We start from the raw sequence: 24,623 nt of genomic DNA on the forward strand, positions 1-24,623 counted from the left end.
CCTTGCGAAAAACGGAATAGAGGTTGTTCCAAACTGTCAAACCCAAAAAGGGTTTTACAGACTCTATTTTCTTGTCCCAGAGAAAGACGGCAGGTTTCGGCCAATCTTAGATCTGAGACATTTGAATCGTGCACTTGCAAAGCGCCCATTCAAAATTATTACTCAGAAAAGGATCTTTTCGCACGTCTGCCCACACGATTGGTTTGCGTCGATAGATCTGAAAGATGCGTACTTTCATGTCCAAATTGTACAACATCACAGGATGTTTTTGAGATTTGCGTTCGAGGAAATGGCGAATCAATTCAAAGTCCTGCCCTTCAGGCTGTCTCTGGCTCCTCGCACATTCACAAAGTGCATCGTTGCGGTTCTCGCCCCTCTGAAACTGAGCGGTGTGCGCATTTTGAACTACCTCGACGATTGGCTGTTACTGGCCCAATCAGAGGCTCTGTTATGCCAGTGTAAGGCTAGGTGCCAGGAGAACTGTAACCCGGCACATGCCCACATGGAACAACGAAAGACTTCCGGAAAAAACAATGGTCAAACTCTCTCACGAGTAGGATCTGCACCTGAGGAAACAGACATCACTTTGTGAAAAACCCAGCTTCCTTCTTAGCAGAAATTTGTCCACCTGAGACATCCTGCCATCCTCATGGTACCCCCACAAACTCCAGCTGTTCTCTCTCCCCCTTGTCTCCCCCACAAGGTCCACACACACACACACACACACACACACACACACACACACACACACACACACACACACACACACAAGATGTATATGTGAAAATGTAACAAAGAAAACCATGAAAACAAAGAATGCAACTGTATGTGTTTGATGTCATTTAAGAGGTCTCTGTGTGACTGGTATAATGGTCTCTTTCCCATGTTGGTAAAACTAATTGTGACAAAGTTATAAGGTCTTTGCCAAATACTGCATTATTCTGGAGGTCTATCCCCCTCCTTGACCTACAATTTAAATCTCCTGTATGTTAATAAGGTTAAATGCCAGGAAGTCAAGAACCCATTCACCCCCAAATTCTCATTGTTCAAAGGATAATACCATTTGGTACACAATGTATATTCTGTCTGGATATTTAAGGAAAGTTGGCAAGAAGCTCGGGGAATCTGTAAGCCAGATCTCCCATGCTCTGCCGTTGCATGTAGTTTTGTCAGATATGTCTCTTGATTCTTATAATGCTTGTTTATTCTGATCTTGTGTGAAATTGGCTTTGATTTGAATTTCTGTAACTATGTTTTATATCCTACCTGACAAATAAATTGTCATTATTTGGTTTATTCTGAATTTCTCTGGAATCATTGTGACCGGTAGATAGAAACCACCCAGTACAACCAGGTAGGACAACCACCTAGGACAACCGGGTAGGATTTGAATTTCATTAGACCAGGGTAGACCATACTGGAGCTTTAATATAGGAGAAACCACCCAAGACAAGCGGGTAGGATATTATATAAAGCCATATAAAGACTCTCAGTCACTGCTCACCATCACTGCTCACCACCCATCTTAGCAAGTTGCATGTACGTGACTAAGCAGCAATATCGTCTGGTTATGAGACATGCCAAACCAGACAATATTAATTAACCCTATAACCACTGACTAAGAATGGAACTGGCTATCTTTTTCAGGAGGTTTACATAATTTCTTAATGGCCAGTGTAAGACTCCAAAGATCGAAATTACAATGAATAGAAGAGGATTTAGATTAATCAGTAACTTAAAAAGATCAAATTAAAAGAATGATCAGAAGTTAATTAGAGCTGTAATCTAAATTAGAGGTCAACTTAAATTGGAGTCAGATTCATTTAAAATTGGAGTCAGATAAAATGAATAACGGAATCAATTTGTAAAGTGTAAATGAACAATAATTGCTTTACTTCAGTGCTCAGAAAAGACAGAACAATGCAGAGACCTTCAAGGGGCCATTCTATTGGAATCCGACATCGGAACAAATAGTTTGGTTTTTACCCCCTTTTACACCAACACAGAGACTTACTGCTTCAGCATATAAACGGCTTGGGCCTCAATGTCAACTGGGAAAAGTGCAAGCTCTCCCCCAGCCAGCAAATCTCGTGGGCACGCGCACCTCACGGCCATTCTACAGTGTCTGTTTCAGTTCAAACTGGGGAGAACACTTCCACTGAAGCTGTTTCAAAAAGCATTGGGGTTTATGGCGGCAGCATCCGCTGTCATTCCATTAAGTCTTTCACACATGAGACCTCTTCAGTGCTGGCTCAAGTGCCATGGGCCGCGATATGCTTGGTGCCATGGGCGCATGCGCATCACTATATCTCGCCGCTGTATAGCTGCTCTAGTACCTTGGACAGCTTCTGCCTTTTACCAGCGAGATATCACACTGGGGAAGATTGTCAGGTGGAAAGTGGTGACTTCGGATGCTTCCAACACAGGTTTGGGGGCGGTGTGCGATAGACTCCTGGCTTCTGGCACCTGGACAGGTGCGAGGAGGGCATGGCACATTCACCTAGAGCTATCGGCTGTATTCCTAGCCTTGAAGGCTTTTCAGTCGGAAATAGCAAACTATCATGTTCTGATTTGCTTAGACAACATAACAGTGGTGGCGTATTTAAACCGCCAAGGCGGAATTCATTCACTGCCATTGATGAGATTGATGCGTCACCTCCTGTGGAGCGAGCGTCATTTCCTTTCCCTGATAGCAACATACTGTATGTCCCAGGCCGTCTGAATTATGGTTCGGACCTATTGTCACGCCAAGGGGTGATACGGGGCAAATGGAGACTTCATCCCCAAGCTGGGAGTGGATGCAATGGCCCACAAATGGCCGGCGGAATGCAAATATGCTTTTCCCCTGGTGTGCCTATTTCACTCTGTCATATGCAAAGTCCGAGAGGACAAGGAAACGATTCTATTGGTTGCACCGAAATGGCCCAATCTGCCATGGTTTCCGGAAATGATGAAGATGTTATACAGCTCGCCATGGGAAATACCACTGAGGAGGGATCTCCTCTCTCTGGCGCAAGGCACAATCTGGCATACCCAGCCCAAGCTGTGGAACCTGCATGTGTGGCCCCTGAACAGAGCACGCTAAACGCACCAGAACTGACGCATTCAGTCATGAGCACCATTTGACAGGCCAGAGCGCCGTCCATGAGATGCCTCTACGTGCTAAAATGGTATATGTTCACTGACTGGTGTCTTTCACTTGGTAAAGACACAGTAAACTGCCCCATACATGAAATTCTCATATTTTTCAAGAGCGATTGGACGCAGGACTCACTCCGTCAACGCTCAAAGTTTATGTGGCGACTATATCTGCGTATCACGCATCTGAAGCCGGCGCCAATACAGGCAAGCATGATTTAATCATAAAGTTCCTTAGAAAAGCAAGACGATTAAATCCACCACGGCCGGCTACAGTTCCGACTTGGGACCTAACTTTGGTCCTAAAAGCGCTCGCAGGGCCCCCCTTTGAGCCTTTTGACTCTGTTGATTTGTGCAAGCTCTCCATTAAGACCGCATTACTGCTGGCTCTGGCCTCAGTAAAATGGGTTGGTGACTTACATGCATTATCAATTGACAGTTTATGTCTGGAGTTTGGCCCCGGTCTTTTGGGCCATTGTCAGACCCAAAAAAGGCTATGCGCCTAAGGTTCTAATCACACCCTTCAGAGCCCAGGTGGTTCACCTTCAAGCTTTCTTCCCTCCTCCATTTAAAACGAATGAGGAACAATCCTTGCATTTGTTATGCCCTGTGCAGGTGCTACACACATACGTTGAGTGCACCCGCCAGTTCAGACTGTCTGATCAGCTCTTTGTGTGCTATGGAGGACGCATGAAAGGAATGTCCATCTCAAAGCAAAGATTTTCTCACTGGATCGATGATGCAATTGCCCTGGCTTATGAGTTGCAGGGTAAGATTTGCCCAATTGGCATTAAAGCACACTCAACTAGAGGATGGCCTCCTCATGCGCATGGACGAACGGTGTGTCTTTACAAGACATATGTTTTGCTGCAGGATGGTCTTCTCAAAAGACATTCTAGACTTAACGTCTCTCTCCTCACAAGTCCTATCTGTTTAGAGCGCTTGCTATTTCGTTTGCCAAACATACACTTATGCCCCTCCCCTTAAGTACGGGTTCCCCATCATTGTTCACAACCACCTGCATTCAGGCCCTTGTAATTTACTATAAAGTCACAAACACTTTTATCATAAATTAACTCCCTTCCCGACTGGGTTCATGAAGGGGTTAATTCATACTATATGACTATAGTTCATATATTCATCCTGAGTGCTCCCCTCCTGGCCCAACATGAGGGTCACTCACTTGCGGCATACTTATGTTGATTGCCGTCCGCGGGATTGCGGCATCATGTTTCCTCTCTGGAAGGTTATGTCGTGTAGTGCAGTGAGATGGGATTCTGTTCCCCATATGCGTTAGCACGCAATGTCAACCTTGGTTCCCTGAGACGAAGGGAACGAGACATTGCGAACGCTGGCAGCATTACAAGACTCAGAGTTCTTCTGAGGTGCGAGTGATGTGCTCCTTGTCCCTCAGTCAGAAAATTCTGAGGAATGGTGTTTGTGCACCTGCTTTTATAGCAGACAGCTTTGTGCCTAAATAGGCTGGGCTCAAACACCATAGCCATATTAGAATATTGGCATTATTCTAGAGAGGTTTCAACTAGGTCGTGTGGAAGGACAATACCCCATATGCATTAGCACGTAATGTCTCATTCCCTTCATCTCAGGGAGCTGAGGTTACATATGTAACCGAGACATTTTGTGCCTAAAAGTAATTAGATTACAGTAACTAATTACATTGTAGTCCGATTACACCCAACACTACATATAATGTTCTTGCACTTGTGCAGTGCATCGCATATGACTGTAGTTCCAGCTTTAGCTACGGAGGGAGGTTCAGTAATTCAAGCAGCACAGACCGATTTTAGCAAACAAAATTTCAACATTCTGTCACTGTAATTCCAGTGAAATCAGTCTGAATGACAAATCTAAAAATGCAAGGTTTCATGAGGGTTAGGATTAGGTTTAGGGGCAAAACGAGGGGATAGAAAATAGTGAAGTCATATCGTTAGTTCAGTATAAAAACAACAGAAGTCAATAGAAAGTCCTCACCATGACAGAAAAACAAACTAGTGTGTTTGTGTGTCCCTGCATACACTCTAATTTTTTATGGGAGCCGTTGATGAATGTTCTGAGATGCACTGCTCATTTAGAGTTAATTGGCTGTTGACTGCAGTTAAAGGAAAGGTCCTGCGCTGCCTCTCTGCACATTTATCTTTCGATTAGAGCAGGCACTTGGGTTTCTATTGGGATAATTAAGACTTTCTTTATATCTGCTTAACACTGGCCTTACAGCATGTGCACCCCTGCTACATGTGTGTGAGGGAGAGACAAAAATGGAGAGAAAGAGAGAGTTTTTTAAAAGAGAGACATATTTCTGTATCCATCTATTTACCGATAATCTCAACATTTCGACCTCTGATTACTGGTTGTCATTCTCATTGCTGTAAACTTCTTGAAGTGCTGAAGCAAGTAGATGCTGAGACAGGAAGCTCATGTTCGCCCTCTTGTGCTCAGTCATTTAATGCTTCTAATTCTATTTATTTATTGATATATTAGTACATATTTAATAATAATATATTATATCAATAAATTAATAAATAATACTATATTTAATAATAGTATATGTAATTAATACATAAAAATAAATATATTTTATACAGGGGAGATTGGGGATAATTGTTACACAGGGGAAGTTGTCACAAAATTAGTTCAAAATTGCCTTAAATCAGGATAATTTTTGTGAATTCATCTTCCAAACTAAAATTTTAATATTATATATTTTTTATTTTTTTATTTATTCATTTATTTTTATAGTTACTCGGTATTACAGAACTGTGTTCTCAGGACAAAGGTATTTTTCATAAATGTCAGGTTGAGGCAAGTTGATACATTTCAGGGCAGGTTGTCACATATGAATAACAATTTACTGATTGCTTTGATCACATTGGCACATAAATACTCAAACAAATATACTGAAAACTCTAAAACACAAGCAACATTAAGAAATAAACTCTGGTGCATTTTTGGGCTGCCGCCCGCAATTGTTCACACTCAAATTTAAAAGCTCACCATTTACACATACTGTGGACTAATTGCAATTTTTTTTTCACATTTTTCAGAAATCCCCCCAAATAAAACAGATCACTAATATTGTATGTGTTTATAATCATATGATAAACAAAAACATTTTGAAAACATTTTTGTTGTCCTAAATTTGTAAACGTGGAATTCTGGTTCTGTTCAATCTACCTCATATTGAAAAGTCTTATATCATTCCACTAGATGGCAGCAAGCACTAGAATTTTTTTTTTTTTCACATTCCATCACAATATACAGATCTGAAATGTAGGTGGCACTCTAACGCATTTTAGCCCTCAAAGATGTGCTCGTCCATAGACAATCAGTCTAATTTTCAGTTCATGCACAACCCTCATTATTTCATCAAATATCTCGGCCTCTGAGTGGACTAGTAGTTTGGCGCATAAAAGAGACATTTGTATTTGATGACTTACAGAAAGTATTTGATTCTTTTGAAACTCCTTCAAACTCAGTCACATTCCTTAGAATGAGAGCTTTCATTTGATATATGACTTGTCCATTAATGTGCTATGTGAAAGAATTATTTTCATATAAATATTTGTACCCCATTAATTCTAGGGGGTGCTAATTTACAATGTGAATTTTTTGAGGCCTTATTTTGTTTTATATTATGCAACATAAATGCCGGCTTGATTTTCCCAGAAAAGTTCAGATTCTAAGCTTTCAAATGATACCTCATATGCCTGTCTTATGTATACGAGCACTTTAACGTTTTAAGCTTTTTCGCATTATAGCACCCCCCTTTAGAGTTTAAGGTGTTAATAATGATTAACACATTTTATATATATCTATTGTCTTATATACAGCATAAACCACATCTCTTTGGTTAAATATTTCAATATTTACATTGATTTCTTAAAAACACTGGTCATAATAGCAAGAATACAATGATCTATTACAATTATTATTCCCCTTTGTCTCTGTAGTGTCTACAACTGTTTTGAAACATTGTTTCTTTAATTTAACAGTTGTATGATGCTAAACAATAATTTTTCTGTATATAATAGCAAAAATGAAGAACTGTAAACGTGCAGTGGACAGTTATGCTCTGGTCAAGCCAGTTCAGTTCAGTCCCTTAGTCTGGTACCAGCTTCCTCCATTCCTCTCGATTCTCTTTCTTTCTCAGGGAGTCGCTCAATGTCAAGCCTGTCCACTCTCAGATGTTGTCTTCCCACCTCTTTCTCTGCCTGCCTCTCTTTCTTTTCCCTTGTATGGTGCCTTGCAGGATTGTCTTGGAAAGTCCCGATGATCTTGAGACATGCCCATACCACTGCAGTTTGTGTTTTTTCACAGTGGTCAGGAGGTCCTCATGAGGTTCAGTGGCTTGTCTGATCCTTTGCCGTATCTCTTCATTGGTGACATGATCTTTTTATGAGACGCCAAGGATCTTTCAGAAGCATCTTATCTCTGTGGCCTTAATCCTTTTCTCTAAGTCAGCTGTTATGGTCCATGATTCACAGGCATAGAGGAATATGGAGATCACTAGTGAGTGCATCAGTCTGATCTTTGAGTTGAGTGCAATGTTCTTGTCACTCCAGATGGGCTTCAGTTTTGTCAGCGCTGCTGTTGTCTTCGCTATCCTGGAGAGTACTTCAGGCTTCGATCCTTCATCTGTTATAATTGCCCCCAAATACTTGAAGCTGTGGACTATTTCCAGCTTCGTACCATTGACCCTGATGTCAGAACTGAATCCCTTGTTGTTGTTGGTCATCAACTTGGTCTTCTCTGCACTGATCTCCATGCCGTAGGCTGTAGAGGTTTTGTAGTGGCTCTCTACTAAGCTTGCAAGCTCTTGTTCTTTTCCTGCTATTTCATCAATGTCATCGGCAAAACGTAAGTTGGTGATTCTTCTACATCCGATGCTGACTGTCCCTTCATGCTTTTCCAGCGCATCAGCCATGATTCTTTCCAGAAAGATGTGGATGAGTGTGGGAGAGAGCAGACAGCCTTGTCTGACTCCGATTGTTATTCTGAACCAGTCCCCAATGCTGCCGTTGAAGTATACTGCACTGGTGGCCTTGTCATAGAGGTGTTCTATTGCTGTGGTGAGGTTAGCATTGATGTTGTACAATCTCATGGTCGCCCAAAAGGCTGCATGCCATACCCTGTCAAATGCCTTCTTGAAGTCCACGAAGACGTGGTAGAGATCTTGCTGGTGTTGGAGGTACTTCTCGCATAATATCCTGAGGTTGAAGATCTGCTCTGTTGTGCTGCGCCCTGCTCTGAAACCTGCCTGCTCTTCAGCAATGATCTTTTCAGCCTGAGGCTTTAGTCTGTTCAGCAGTATCCTCAACATGACTTTGCTTGGATGGCTTATAAGGCTGATTGTACGGTAGTTTTGACACTGTTGTAAGTTGCCTTTCTTAGGGAGGGTGATGATCAGTGATTGGGTCCACGGTGTTGGCCATTCTCCTGTTTGCCAGATCTTGTTACAGATGTTAGTGAGGGTGCTAATCATGGCTTCTCCCACCAGTCATTGCTTGGAAGGCCTCTGCAATTTCTGGATCCTTCAGTTTCTTGAGGTCAAATCTTATTCTTGTGTGGCTCTCTTTCATGACCAGATCATGGTCACTTTCAATGTCTGCTCCTGGAAAACTTCGAGTCTTGGCAATGTTAACGCTCGACTGTAGGCACCTCTTCACCATGATGTAGTCAATCGGATGTTCCAGCGGTATTTGTTCATTTTGTGTATGAGTTCCTCTAGCTTGCCTGCTGCTCTTAGTGTTCTAACATTCCAGGTGCCAATGGTGTTGTTGTTCCTGGCACGAATCTTTCTGCCCTCTGCACCAGTAGCATACTTTCCACCTCCGCCCTGAAACACGACGGAAGGCGTGACCCGGGCGACGACCGATCCGGTATGGATTTTGTACTGGTTTTCATATCATGTGGCGTGTCTAGGGCATCTGATGCCTGGCGGAGCCCAACCCTCTCCAGGCCTGACCACAGCTGAATTCCTCCAACTCGGTGGATCGCCTTGGTCACGAACACGTAGCCGTTGAGCTGTTTTGCAGCCCTTCTGCCCTGGCCGTTGACTTTGTCTCTGAAGTTCTTCTGCCCAGTGATGCTGTGTTACCATCACATTATTTACCCATAGCTGGAAGACCCGTGAGGGCAGGAGCGTCTACTGTCCCGTGCAAGTCTCTATGACTTGCCCACAAGCCAGTTGCCGCAACTTTCCACTTTCCATGCGCATCAGTGCATCTCACAGTGGCAGAAGCTGACAGAGGGGTTTTATGACAATTCCCAGTACCACTCCTCCATCCAATCCCAAGGGCTTATACAGCACCTTCAGTCTGAGAGCTAAATCTCTCAGCCCTCCCTCCTGCTCTCCAGGCTCTGTGAAGAAGAAAACTTCATTGAACACAGGGTTATGGCAGTTTCTGATGATGGCACTGTGTTGGTGCTGCAGCTTGACTGGGGTAAGGCTTAAGGTCAAGCTGCAGGTCAGAGGTCGAAGGCCATTAGGATCTCTCAAACCTTCCACAGAGACCACACGTATACGACTGTAGTTCCCGGCAGGACTGGATTGGAAAGCAGAGATCCGTACGCGGCCTCTCTGCGAGAGAGGAAGAACATGTTCCTGTTGGAAGTGTTCCTGGCAGTGCAGCATGTCAAGTGGGAACTGGATGGGAGGGGCGAGATTTGTGCAGCGAGAAGCCTGAACAATATTGGCATGGTGAGGGACACTTGGTGTGGTGGACTTTTTGTTTGGAGTACAGTGAACTTTCTTAGTCTCCTTTTTGGAGGTGTGGAAAACGTCTTGCTGAAGTGGATCTCCAGAGAATGAATGTAGCATTGATCATTCTCTGGTGAAATTCTCTTTTCTGATTGGTTGAGGTGATGAAAGAGGGTGGAGTCAGCAAAGGGCGTGTCACTCTCAATGCTTGTCTCGTTCAACACAGCTCCGCTGGACAGTTTTTGTGTCTTGATGGTCATCCGTTCAAGCGTATAACTTGTAAGCGCAGAATGAAACAGGGACTCTTTGTGACGCGTGTTTGGACTCTCAAATAGCCCAGACTCAAAGCACGTCATTGAATATGGGATTGGATTTAGCTTGATCAAGGCCACTGTAGATTTGGTCAAACTTGATCTCGATGGCTGAACAGAACCTGATCTTGACACTGATATTTTTCCAGAGCTGGGACCTTTCTGTTTCTGCCATAAGGCAATGCTTGGTGAGCTTATGAGTTAGAAAAAAGTCAGGAATTTTATCAGGTGTAAGGACATTGTTGTGCAGCTTATTAAAGATGCTTGTCTTGGCAGAAATCTCCTCTTTGTTTTTGCTGATATGTTGACTGAGCTGCAGTGGATGACTTCCAACTCTCTGTTGCACTTTCTGAATGATCCACATTCTGACTGAAGAAAAAGCCAACATACAAATAAAGAAACAAACCCAAACAGAAATATGATACAGGGTCATATATATATATATATATATATATATATATATATATATATATAGATAGATAGATAGATAGATAGATAGATAGATAGATAGATAGATAGATAGATACACTGGCGGCCAAAAGTTGTATGTAATGGAAGTTTCATAATCAGAATGTTTTGTATGTAGTCATTTAGAAGATGAATAATATTTTGTTTTCATATCTTACACGGTTTAGAGATAGATGTTTAGCTGTGATAATCACATGCATTATTTCAGGTCATTAGGTCGTTAATGTACATCACTCTGAAACAGGTTATGAATTTGGAATTAACCACATACAAAAGTCATGAAATAAGTTTGAGATATTATGTTCTTTTGGTTAATTTGAGGTCGTTTTCTTTCATTCACAGTTAGAGGTAATTTTGGGGTGTTATTTAAATTCATTATGCTTAAGTGGCATTATTATTTATTATTTTCAATCGACTTTTTAATGTAACATTCATTCATTCATTGCCTGCAGCACCACCTGGTGGAGTCTTTTGTGTCAGTTCTTTTGCTTTTGTCTTTTCTTTTAAAGAAACGTGTAGAGGTAAACATTGCGCTGTTACCATAAGGCTATTATCCAAAAAGAGCTAAATGTACTGCTAAGTTCTAGTATTTACAAGTCAGTCTAGTATTTCCTGGCTCTAAAGAAGGATATAGCTTTAAACAGAACTCTAAAAAGGGGCGGGAGCACCATTTCAGATAAAGGGAGCCCCAACCTAACACTTTCCCTAACCTTAACCGTGAGTGGAATTGACGCCCCCTTTTGGAGTTGGCGCAACCCCTTTTTGGAGTAACCCCTTCCTCTTTTAGAGTAACTCCGCCTTCTTTTGGAGTAACCCCCGCACTCTTTTGGAGATTCCACCCCCATTTGGAGGTCTCCGGCATGCAGCTACACCTATTTGGATCTAAGAAGGGATCGTGTAAGAACTGTTCAGCTGTTGATTACTAGAGGGCGCACTTTTTCCCACAGACTGCTCCATTGAGATTAGATTAAGGGGATAGTTCACCCAAAAATGAATATTCTCTCATCATTTACTCACCCTCATGCCATCCCAGATGTGAATGACTTTCTTTCTTCTGCGGAACACAAACAAAATTTTTAGAAGAATATTTCAGCTCTTTAGGTCCATACAATGCAAGTGAACGGTGACCAAATCTTTGAAGCTCCAAAAAACAAATAAAGGTAGCATAAAGGTAATCCAAATCAGAATCAGAATCAGCTTTATTGCCAAGTATTCTTACACATACAAGGAATTTGTCTTGGTGACAGGAGCTTCCAGTGTACAACAATACAAAAACAATACAAAAACAGCAGCAAGACATAGATAATAATAAAAAATAATTATACACATACATACATACACACACACATACATACATACACACATACACATGGGTAGTGAAAATCTAATACAATCTGTGAAGTATAGTGCAAATATAAATCTGTTATGTACAGTGCAAATTTTTTATTTTTTATTTTTATTTTTTTTCAGAGGAATGAAATGGTAGAAGAGGTTGGATGTGTTGGATAAATATAAGAAAGACTAAACTGTGTATTGCACATAGTTATTACTCAGTGGGTCAGTTTAACTGTCCATGAGTTGGATAGCCTGAGGGAAAAAACAGTTCCTGTGCCTGACGGTTCTGGTGCTCAGAGCTCTGAAGCGTCGGCCAGAAGGCAACAGTTCAAAAAGTTCGTGGGCAGGGTGAGTGGGGTCCAGAGTGATTTTTACACCCTTTTTCCTCACTTTGGAAGTGTATAGTCCTTGAAGGGGGGGCAGGGGCAACCAATAATCCTCTCAGCAGTCCGAACTGTCCTTTGTAGTCTTCTGATGTCTGATTTTGTAACTGAACCAAACCAGACAGTTATTGAAGTGCAGAGGACAGACTCAATGTCTGCTGAGTAAAACTGTATCAGCAGCTCCTGTGGCAGGTTGAATTTCCTCAGCTGGCGAAGGAAGTACAACCTCTGCTGGGCCTTTTTCACAATGGAGTCAATGTGGGTCTCCCTCTTCAGGTCCTGTGAGATGGTAGTGCCCAGGAACCTGAATGGCTCCACTGCTGCCACAGTGCTGTTTAGAATGGTGAGGGGGGTCAGTGTTGGGGTGTTCCTCCTAAAGTCCACAGTCATCTCCACCGTTTTGAGTGTGTTCAGCTCAAGGTTGTTTTGACTGCACCAGACAACCAGCTGTTCAACCTCCCTTCTGTATGCAGACTCATCGTCATCTCGGACGAGGCAGATGACAGTGGTGTCGTCTGCAAACTTCAGGAGCTTGACAGAGGGGTCCTTGGCGATGCAGTCATTGGTGTAGAGGGAGAAGAGCAGTGGGGAGAGCACACATCCCTGGGGGGCAGCAGTGCTGATTGTACAGGTGCTAGAAGTAAGTTTCCCCTGTCTCACAAGCTGCTGCCTGTCCGTCAGAAAGCTGGTAATCCACTGACAGATAGACATGGGAACAGAGAGTTAGTGTAATTTATTCTGGAGTATAGCTGGGATGATGGTGTTGAAAGCTGAACTGAAGTCCACAAAAAGGATCCATGCATATGTCCCTGGTCTGTCCAGATGTTGCAGGATATGATGCAATCCTATGTTGACTGCATCATCCACAGACCTGTTTGCTCGATAAGCAAATTGAAGGGGATCTAGGAAGGGTCCAGTGATGTTCTTCAGGTGGGCCAACACCAGTCTCTCAAATGATTTCATGACCACAGACTTCAGGGCGACAGGTCTGTAGTCATTAAGTCCTGTGATTTTTGGTTTCTTTGGGACAGGAATAATGATTGAGCGTTTGAAGCAGCATGGGACTTCACACTGCTCCAGTGATGTATTGAAGATCTGTGTGAAGATGGAGGCCAGCTGGTTAGCACAGGATCAAAGACACGCTGGTGAGACGCCATCTGGGCCTGAAGCCTTCCTCGTCTTTTGTTTCCAAAAGAAGCGGCTCACATCATCTTCACAGATCTTAAGTGCAGGTTGAGTAGCAGGAGAGGGGTTGCAAGAGGTATTGGTGTTTGTGTGAAGTGAAGGTCAGAGTGGGTGTGGGGTGTGAGATTGGGCCTTTCAAATCTTCAGTAGAACACATTCAGGTCATCAGCCAGTTGTTGGTTCCCTAAAGTGTTGGGGGAAGGTGTCTTGAAGTTAGTAAAGTCTTTCAGCCCTCTCCACACTGATACAGGGTCGTTAGCTGAAAACTTGTTTTTCAGCTTCTCAGAGTATCTTCTTTTAGCCACTCTGATTTCCTTGTTCAGTGTGTTCCTGGCTTGATTGTACAAGACTTTATCCCCACCCCTGTAAGCATCCTCTTTGGCCTGACGAAGCTGCCTGAGCTCTGCTGTAAACCACGGTTTGTCATTGTTGAACTTTAAATAAGTCCTAGTAGGAATGCACATATCCTCACAGAAACTGATATATGATGTAACAGTATCTGTGAGCTCGTCCAGGTCTGTGGCTGCAGCCTCAAAAACATTCCAATCCGTGCAATCGAAGCAGGCTTGTAGTTCCCGCTTTGCTTCATTGGGCCATCTCTTTACAGTCCTTACTACTGGCTTGGTTGATTTTAATTTCTGCCTGTAGGTTGGAAGAAGATGAACCAGATAGTGATCAGAGAGTCCCAAAGCTTGTTGTGTAAAAATGATCCAGTATGTTCCTGTCTCTGGTGGGGCATGTGATGTGCTGTTTGTATTTGGGCTGATCACATGTGAGATTTGCTTTGTTAAAATCCCCAAGAATAATAATAACTGAGTCCGGGTATTGTTGTTCTGTGTCTGTGATTTGATCAGCCAGCTGTTGCAGCGCTGTGTTCAAACACGCGTTTGGTGCGATATACACACTCACCAGAATAAACAAGGAAAACTCCTGCGGCGAGTAGAAAGGCTTACAGTTAATAAAGAGCGCTTCCAACTTAGGACAGCACATCCTCTTTAACATTGTTACATCTGTACACCAACTTTCATTAATATAAAAGCATGTTCCACCACCTCTCGTTTTCCCCGTTAACTCCACGATGCGATTCACTCTGAACGGCTGGAAGCCCGGCAGATGTAACACGCTGTTAGGAATGGCTTCACTCAGCCAGGTTTCTGTGAAGCACAAGGCAGCAGAGGTTGAAAAGTCCTTGTTTGTGCAGGTGAGGAGATGTAGTTCGTCCATTTTGTTAGGAAGAGAGCGGAGATTAGCTAAGTGAATACTCGGCAGCGCTGTTCGAAATCCATGCTGACAGATTTTGACCTGCGCACTGGTTCATCTCCCTCACCTGCGTCTCTTGAACAGCAGAGCTGCGCCTCCAATTAAAATGTCTAGCAAAACGTCTGAATATTCGAAAACCGGGAAAAGATTGTCTGGTACATGCTGTCGAATGTTCAGCAGTTCGTCTCTATTAAAACTGACTGGAAAAAGATTACTAAACACAGGACAAACAAACAAAAACAACAAAAGAACTGAGGAGCTCCACACCGAGGCAGCCAACCGCAGCGCCATCATGATGATAACTCATAACTCAAAATGACTCTAGAGGTTGAATTAATATCTTCCTAAATGATGTAATTGATTTTTGGGTGAGTGCTTGAGGCGAGAAAGGTGTCTTGGGTTGTTCCTGGCAGGGTACTCAGCCTTACAGTCTCCATATAGTTAGGTTTAGGGATAGGGGTGGGGTTAGGGCATCTGCTGCCTGCCAGGAGCAAACCCAGGCACCTTTGTACAATGGGCTGTGCAGAGCACTATATGGCGCTAGGAAGTGCAATCGAGCTCGAAATCATGATTGCCAAGGAGACCTCTGATGTCAAGATTTATATTCAAAAGGAGTTATATTTTTGTCTGTTCTCACCCAAAACCACCTGGATCGCTTCAGAAGACATGGATTAAAACACTGGATTTTTATGGATTACTTTTATACCGCCTTTATATGCTTTTTTGGAGCTTACAATATTTGGTCAAGATTACCTTGCATTGTATGGACCTACAGAGCTGAGATATTCTTCTAAAAATCTTTGTTTGTGTTCTGCAGAAGAAAGAAGGTCATACACATCTGGGATGGTATGAGGGTGAGTAAATAATGAGAGAATTTTCATTTATGGGTGAACTAAGTGTGTAGATTCAGTAGAATGAAACAAGTCTAAAAATGGGCGTACATAAGCAGCTCACTAGTTCTCTCTAATTGGTCTAATTTCTCCTATTTTAACTCTACTAGTTTCTTGATGTCATTATTAAAGGAATATTCCGGGTTCAATACAAGTTAAACTCAATCGACATCATTTGTGGCATAATATTGATTAACACAAAAATAATTTAAACTCGTCTGTCCTTTTTAAAAATAAAAATAAAAATTCGAGGTTACACTGAGGCACTTACAATGGAATTGAATGGGGCCTATATTTGGAGGGATTAAAGTCAGAAATGTGAAGCTTATAAAGTACTTACAATAATTCTTCTGTTAAAACTCATGTATTATTTGAGCTGTAAAGTTGTTTAAAGTCATTTTTACAGTCATTTTAGAGTTGTAGGGTTTGTTGACATTACATCATCATGGCAATAAATTTGTAAAATTGGATATAACTTTACACAGAAAGGGTTAGTTACCGATTTTATCATACTAAAATCATTTTAACATACATATCGTTTATGTCTTGTGGCTAATCTTTTGAAACAGAGAGTATTTTAACATTTACGGATTGGCCCCATTCACTTCCATTGTAAATGCCTCACTGTAACCCAGATTTTTGCTTTATTTAAAGAAAAGCAGAGATAAATCAAAATTATTTTTTGTGGTAATCAATATTATGCCATAAATGCTGTCGATTGAGCTCAACTTGTACTGAACCCGGAATTATGTGCATTATTGTCCAGACTGTTTCTGAAGCGGCAACTGGACGACGTTATCAGATGATATATGTTACTTTTCAAAGCGCAGTTCAGGATTGACCAATCACAGTCATTTGATTTGTAATTGCCATACGTAGGGTGCATCCCATACAGAAGTATGATCGTCCCTATGCCCTATTCCCTTCAAAGACTTTACCATCCACTGTGAGAGCTTTGGAGGGCTGAAAGGTACCTGGATTTTTAAGTCATTTTTTTTTTTATAGGAAATTCTGTTAGAAGTGATCTTACAGCTTGACTATCATGATTGTTTTCCCTTCAAAATGCCCTTTGGAGGATGATGTATCCGATTTGGGATGTAGGGCTAGTGTTGTTATTATTATTATTATTATACTATATATATCACATATTACTATATATATGTTAGTGTGCAAATGCCACTAACGAAACAAAAACCGTCTTGTCATCAATGGCAAATTCGTATTTCTGAGCCGCCAAGCGCCCCCTAGTGGAGGAATTCGGCCTGTCTCACAGAAAACCGTTATGAGGTAGTTACGTTTGGACATGCGTCAGAGTTTGTACGTCACTTACGCCATGCGGAAATTCGTTCCTGCATCCTTCTCGTGACAGTCTGTTCTGCCGGTGTCGGTTGTTTACGATGAGCATGACGACTTCAGTCTGAGCATGAAACATCTCCGGAAAGCGCCGAGTGAGTATTTCTATATAGAGACGAGCATGTGCTGACAAACGCAGCAGCATCTCAGTGCCATTCAATCAGTGTAACAGCTGATCCACTAGATGAAAAGCTATAGCTGGCAGAGATTATGTGCTCTTAAAGAATTATTTCAAGTTTTCAAACAGCGATACAACATGCTATAACAGGTTTAATGGGAAATACATCAGTGTAATTTTTAGATAAATAGATATTGAGTAGTTCTCTTCTCTGTTATGTAAGAATGTCTCCCACCACTGTACTCGTGGGATATATTTGACTCAAATATCTCCTTGTTTGAGGTCCCAGAATAATTCAGTGTCTGTGACATGCTAAATGTGCTGAAGTGCCACTTGTTTGGCTTCTTGATTAACCTGTTGAGTTTACTTTGGTGGGTGCAGTCAATATGTATTTGATATGTTGTTTTGTTTGGGCAAGGCTGTGCTCAGAATAGAGAAGTACAGTAGCATTACAAAGTATTTGTACAATTAAGTCACACTAGTCATTGCATTAGATATCAAAATATCAGTCAAATAGTTCACCCATTAATGATAATTCTGTCATCATTTTCTCACCCTCATATCGCTCCAAATCTGTATGACTTTGTTTCTTATGTGGAACACAAAAGGAGATATTTTAAAGAATATCCCGGTCTATCTTTTCAATACTGTGGCAGCTGATAGTGACTCACGTAAAGCTTAAAAAAGGACCCAAATGTAGCCTATCAAAAAAGTAGTCCATGCGGCTTGTGCATCATATTCTAAAGGTCATGTATACAGTATTGGTGAGAAACAACCTGAAATATAAGTCATTTTTTCAGTGAAAATCTTTGTCCGTTGTGCGTTCTCAGCATTGTTGTTTTGCGCTAAAAATGAAGTGAGTCACTTATTCCTTAAAGATTCCAATTTGTTTCAAGGAGCTATAGCTGCAGGCCGGAGATCTCCAAAAGGGGGGTGGAATCTCCAAAGAGGGTGGAGTTACTCCAGAAGGGGTGGGCGTAGTCCTAAAGGGGGTTGCGCCAACTCCAAAAGTGGTGTCACTTCCACTCACGGTTAGGGTTAGGGAAAGGGTTAGGTTAGGGGCTTCCTATATCTTTGCTGGCGGTTTGGAGCTCTCACCCCTTTTTGGAGCTCTGCCTGCAGCTATATCCTTCCTTATTTTTGGGGGTTTGGGGGCATTTGCTTATGAGTGAATCATAATCCTGTTTCTGTTTCTTCACATTCTCCAGGTGTGTACATTTCAGAGCCTTTCCTGAAAGAATCTCCAGCTGTCTTTAGTTCTGAAGCAAGTCTGAGAAGAGTAGCTGTGCTTCATGACATCTAAAGGCCTCTGAAGTTGCACATTCCTAAGGATATGACTCATTAAACGTGAAGTAAATCGCGTCTGAGCAGTGCCACATACAGAATGACGTGTTTCCTTCTTCCAATTGTTGAACAGCACTCACAGATATGAAGAACTCCTTTGTGGACCCATTCCACATCATGTTCTGGAGATTTTCACCCTAAAACTGCTTGATAAAGTCACCCTTTGAGGTGTCCAACTCCCCCTCCCAATTAATTATTTTTCTGAAAGAAAAGCTTTTCGTCCTGCCAACATGGGTCCCTTCATGTCTCGATTTAATAATCTGCTATGCATGCTGCTGGGCATCTCTTTCACTGTCTGGTTCACAATGCTTTTGGTCTTCATCATTGTTCCCGCCATTTTTGGCCTGTCTTTCGGCATCCGCAGGCTCTACATGAAGACGCTGCTCAAGGTGTTTGAGGTGAGTTCACTGAGGTCACCTTGATCCTTTATAGTTTACCCAAAACTGAAAAATTCTGTCATGATTTACTTACCCTTTTGTAAAATAAATCTCTAGTATATGGATCTTTTATCTGCCTGGAACCTACAGAAATCTAAATTGAGCTTAGTTACTGTGTAAGCAATAATCAGTTACCATATATAGTACTGTGCAAAAGTTTTAGGCACTTGTGAAAAATGTTGCATAGTGAAGATGTCTTCAAAAATAATGACATAAATAGTTTTCATTTATCAGTTAACATCATACAAGTCCAGTAAACATAAAAAAGCTAAATCAATATTTGGTGTGGCCACCTTTGTTTTTAAAACAGCACTTCTCCTAGGTACACCTGGACACAGTTGTTCTTGGTTGTTGGCAGATAGGATGTTCAAAGCTTCTTGGAGAATTCACCACAGTTTTTCTATCTATTTAGGCTGTCTCAGTTGCTTCTGTCTCTTCATGTAATCTCAGACTGACTCGATGTTCAGTGGGGGGCTTTGTGGGGACCATGACATCTGTTGCAGGGCTCCCTGTTCTTCTACTCTAATCTATTCTATTTGCAAAAGTAATGTTTGTGAGTCTAAAATGTATTTTTCCTATTGACACATTAAAGCTGAAGATATAAATAACCATCTTAAGACAAATGCTTTTGTGGAACATCTTAAGTGCCTTAAACCAATGCACAGTACTGTACATACTGGGAAATGGAAATGAGAGGACAGGTACAAGAAATGTGATCTGGATTACATTCTCTCTCTCCTCCCCCTACCCCCCCACAACATTATAATCACACAGAATGTGGGTTGAGAGACAGGCATGGGGTAGGTGTGAGGTGCTTCTCCTCTCCAGCTGTGGCTCATTTGTTACAACTTTAGCCCACACCCTGTCTGTTACATATCAGATATGTAACTGCTATCCATTCTTACTGCTCACACATACATGCATGTGGGCCTCATGCTGCTCTTTTTTGGAATAGTTCCCCCAAAATTGAGAAATTTCATAATTTACTCAACCTCATGATATTACAAACCTGTATGACTTTCATTAATCTGTGAAACACAAAATTAGTTGTTTTGCAGAATGATCACACTGCTATTTTCAATACATTGAAAGCATACAGTGAGCAGGGGCTGTCAAGCTCTAAAAAGACAAAAAAACACTATAAAGGTGGTTACGCACCGGACCAGAAGCGAACATGCCGCGTCGCGCATAGGACACGGCATAGGTATCAAACACAGGGCACGTCGATGCGGTTCAGGTTCAGGTGTCAGGCAGACAGTACACACAAAAGTTACCAAGGTTTTTCCCTTGTTCAAGAATGAAGAACGCTAAAGTAAATAATCTTATGTCCTTTGATAATGATTTGGGTTGAATTTAATGGAAAATATGCGAGTTGCACTCTGTGGCGCGGCTGAAATTTGAGCAGCCTCCGGAGTTGTAGCTCCGTGCCGCCGACAGACAGTGAGTGGTGTCGGTGGTGTGTGTACCTTCATTGAAAACAGTTGTTTCGAATTTTAGAATGTGCCATGTCGCCCGCCAGATGCGTCCAGTGTGCGACCCCCTTAAATGTATCATACAAGTAGTGCATGTGACTCGTGCTATATTCCAAGTCTTCTGAAGTCATACTATAGCTTTTTGTGATGAACAGCCAGAAATTTAAGGCGTTATTTGCTAAAATCTTCCTCTCCACGGTAGCTCTCAAATCTCACTGAAGACGTGCCATATTTGACTGTGCATCAGCATGAATTAAAAAGCTTCAGCAGAGGGAAAATTGTAAGACAATGTCTCATGAGCATGGTTAAAAGAATAGCTTATACCGATACATCAATAATGTGTCCTCAGCACACTCTATCCTAGTGCAGGCTATGGAGATTCATCATTTCCATTTAGAAGCTCAATTTGACAAATAAATATAGAACGATCAAGGCTCCAGTTGTGGCTCTAGTGAATTTAAAGGAACACTTTTGGCAAACTTTCACATAATGAAAGCATCAGCTTGTGTTTCCTTATTGTCATTGTAGTAAGTTGAGCATTGTGCAGTCCACATGCTTGAATGAACATGCTGACATTATTCCTTCTCCCACAGCTCCTCAATAAAGTGCTTGTTGTTCCCTGGGGGAACAGTTATTTCGGAATATTAAGTATGCATGTGTGTGTTTGTATCTCTTTGCAATGTTTGTGTTATGTTTTTTTAGTCGTCAAGCTGTTAAGAAAATGATTCACAGTAATACGGTGTTACACTATAACAGTGTTACAGTAATACAGCATTACACTATAACAGTGTTATATTATTACAGCGGTACAATAATACTGTTACACTATAATAGTTACTATAACAGTTTTACAGTAATACAGTGTTACACAATAAGAACGTTAAACTATTAAAGCGTTACACTATTACAGAGTTACAGTAATACTTTGTTACTCTATAACAGTGTTACACCATAACAATGTTACAGTAATACCTTGTTACTTTATAACAGTGTTACACTATAACAGCATTACAGTAACAACAGTATTACAAGATAACAGTGTTACACTATAAGAGCACTACACTATTACAGCGTTACACTGTTACAGCGTTACAGTAATACAGTGTTACACTATTACAGCGTTACAGTAATACAGCAATACCTTGTTACACTATGAGTGTTACACTATAACAATGTTACAGTAGTACTGCATGACACTATAACAGTGTTACACTATAACAGCGTTACACTAACAACGGTACAATTATAACAGCATTACACTATAACAGCACTACACTATTGCAGCAACCTTTGTTTTCCCCAGCAGGTCTCCCATCCAGGTATTGACCAGGCTCAACCCTGCTTAGCTTCAGTGGGCAACCGGTCTTGAGCTACAGTGTAATATGGCTGCTGGCTATATAACTATAACAGCGTTACAGTAATACAGTGTTACACTATAACAGTGTTACAGTAACAGGGTGTTACACTATAACACTGTTACAGTAATGCAGTGCAAAATCAGCAGTAATACACCATGAATGATTTACAGGGTTAACATGTTATCTAATGTTAACATTCATGTATTAATGCAACCGGCAAACTGGTTACTATATTTACAATATAGCACAGCCTATAGTGCCTTATTACTTTTATAAGATGGTTATTACATAATAATACAGGACACAACATTAAGCAAATTCATAAAGCGTCATCCTTCTGCTAACAATATAGTCCCTGACAGTGTTGGGTAATGTTACTTTTAAAAGTAACTCGTTAGAATATAGCGTTACTCCTTAAAAAAGTAACTTAATTAATTCAAACATTTTATTTTTATTTTTATGGAAAGTAAAGAGTTACGTTGCGTTTCTTTTTTCTCGCAGCCATTTTCTCTAAGCCATGCATTGCATGCAAGAGACATTACAGTTCATGCTAGCTACTGTACAACACTCATGTTAAAACAACATAGTAAACAAACATATATTTAGAAAGTAGGTATTCACATAATATTTGTAATAAAGAATCAATAACTTGAATATGCATGATTTGTTTTTCCAGCAACATGGCAACCAATATGAATAATGAGAATAACCACTCACATGTCTTACCTAAAGCAGCAAAGTCCAACACTTGAACCTGCATCATATCTGTCATTATGTGCGGTGCCCATCAACAATGCCAGAGTCAACTTGAGATGTTCTTCAGAAGTCAGGATAAAATTCAGTGGGGAATGCGTCTGATGAATAAATAAATATTTGTCACTTAAGTTATCTCAGTGCATGCTTGTTTTGAGTTGATCCACGGTGCATAAAGACGCCACAACTTCAAAGGCGCATGTTGATACAACTTGAATAGAATCGTTTTTAATGCTTCCAAATTGTCATAAGAACAGTTTGTTTCATGAATCAAGCTACTTGTTTATTATAAAACAAAAATGTCGAATATTTTTAGAAACTAAGACATTTTCTCTGCGTACACAATCAACGTAGAACGTTGCTCGGAGCCACTGATCCAGAGTCAGCTTTTTCATCCCAGGGGTTGAGGAGGCCGATTGCACCACCTTTAGTGAGCCGCTGGCGCCCCCCTTTACATGGCGCCCCTATGCATTGCATACCTTGCATATATGGTTTTTACAACTCTGCCTCTATGGGTGCTGTGCAGTGATATACTAGCTGGGTGAACAGATGCTTTGCATCATAGCTGTTAATATGTTGTGTATTTTAGTTGTAATGGCCAGTCAGCATCCAGAAATGGATCTATCCATTTTATGTGTTAAATTTTCAGTTTTTACTGAAAAGCATCTGTACGAATAAAAAAAATTAGTTTGATCATTCAACTCGCATGAAACACCAACTGTAGCCCATTTTACTTCCATAATCTAATGCATTTCTGAGTGAGACAATACAGTACTGTGCAAAAATTTAGCCATAAATAGTTTTCATTTATCAATTAACATCATACAATGTCCAGTAAACATAAAAAAGCTAAATCAATATTTCGTGTGACCATCTTTGCCTATAAAACAGCCCCAATTCTCCTAGGTACACCTGGACACAGTTTTTCATTGTTGCTGGCAGATAGGATGTTCAAAGCTTCTTGGAGAATTCACCACAGTTTTTCTATCTATTTAGGCTGTCTCAATTGCTTCTGTCTCTTTATGTAATCTCAGACTGACACAATGTTCAGTGGGGGGCTTTGTGGGGGCAATGCCATCTGTTGCAGAGTGCCCTGTTCTTCTATTCTAATCTTTTCTATTTGCAAAAGTAATGTTTGGGAGTCTAAAATGTATTTTTCCTATTGACACACTAAAGCTGAAGATATAAATAACCATCTTAAGACAAAAGTTTTTGTGAAACATCTTAAGTGCCTAAAACTTTTGCAAAGTACTGTATATTCAATAAGAGAAATGCAGGGTGGAATCTTTCAGGAATTGACTGAATTGTGAAAAATGGGCGTTACATATCAGAATGGATTCAGATGGTTGGAGGAGAGGGGTTGAAAAATAAGAGGGATTCGTGACATCAGCTGATAAAGAAAGTTGTTTCAGAGGAGGGGCAATTCATTAAAATATGTTTAAAGATTATAGACAAATTTTTTTTATTTGGGATAACGTGCACTGTTGAATCTTGCACAATAAGACCAGGAACGTGCATTAAGAAAGTAAATAGGGTCTATTTTGATTTCATGTTGACTTTAAAAGCTGGATGTTATGTTCTTATCTCTCTCTCTGTTATTTTGTACTCGACAAGTATTGTGCTACACTTAAGGTAGATAAAAGTAGTTTATTTGGCTTCTTCTGTTTTCCAGTGGGCCACATTGAGGATGGAAAGAGGAGCCAGGGAGAATAACCATCTACTATACAAGCCTTACACTAATGGTACGATCCCTTGTGCATGTGTAAACACCGTACAGCGCTGCATCTATGTGAAAATGATCTTGTACTCCTGCTGTGTGTGCTCATCTGTGTGTTAAGTGTCCGTGTCGTTGCTTGTTTTGGTGTGTCCCAAATGCTCTGATCTCCCAGGATGTTCATGGAGGTGTTTTTGTCAGTTAACCTATCCACAGAAAGATCAGGCAGTGTGAGTGTCAAGTCTAATGTGAACGTACCTTTAGTCACTTCACTTTAGCTTATAGATATTGATCAGAAAGCATCTGATAAATTAATTTGCAGATTGAAAAATATTCCCTTTTAATTTCTTTGAGTTTTTACAGAAGGCTTTTATTCCCTGGATTTG

At 41.1% G+C, this 24,623-nt stretch overlaps 1 protein-coding gene and 1 pseudogene across 4 annotated transcripts in view; one reads left to right on the forward strand and one right to left on the reverse strand.

Moving 5' to 3' along the window:
• Positions 1 to 9,382: 9,382 nt before the first annotated feature.
• LOC127415283 (C2 calcium-dependent domain-containing protein 4C-like) lies at positions 9,383 to 10,531 on the reverse strand (annotated as a pseudogene).
• Positions 10,532 to 17,014: 6,483 nt separating this feature from the next.
• Positions 17,015 to 24,623, forward strand: part of LOC127414690 (glycerol-3-phosphate acyltransferase 4-like) — a 32,026-nt gene continuing 24,417 nt past the window's right edge. For 3 of the 4 annotated variants that reach the window (XM_051652873.1, XM_051652874.1, XM_051652875.1), the window contains exons 1-3: positions 17,015 to 17,136; positions 18,368 to 18,901; positions 24,196 to 24,265. In XM_051652873.1, the coding sequence (XP_051508833.1) occupies positions 18,734 to 18,901; positions 24,196 to 24,265 (238 nt within the window). In that variant the 5' untranslated portion in view covers positions 17,015 to 17,136; positions 18,368 to 18,733. Of the gene's footprint in view, positions 17,137 to 18,367; positions 18,902 to 24,195; positions 24,266 to 24,623 lie in introns of those variants that run through there. The other variant, XM_051652876.1, reaches the window with a different exon arrangement.

This window comes from Myxocyprinus asiaticus, chromosome 24 (assembly GCF_019703515.2).
Source record: "Myxocyprinus asiaticus isolate MX2 ecotype Aquarium Trade chromosome 24, UBuf_Myxa_2, whole genome shotgun sequence".
Classification (NCBI taxonomy): Eukaryota; Metazoa; Chordata; class Actinopteri; order Cypriniformes; family Catostomidae; genus Myxocyprinus; species Myxocyprinus asiaticus.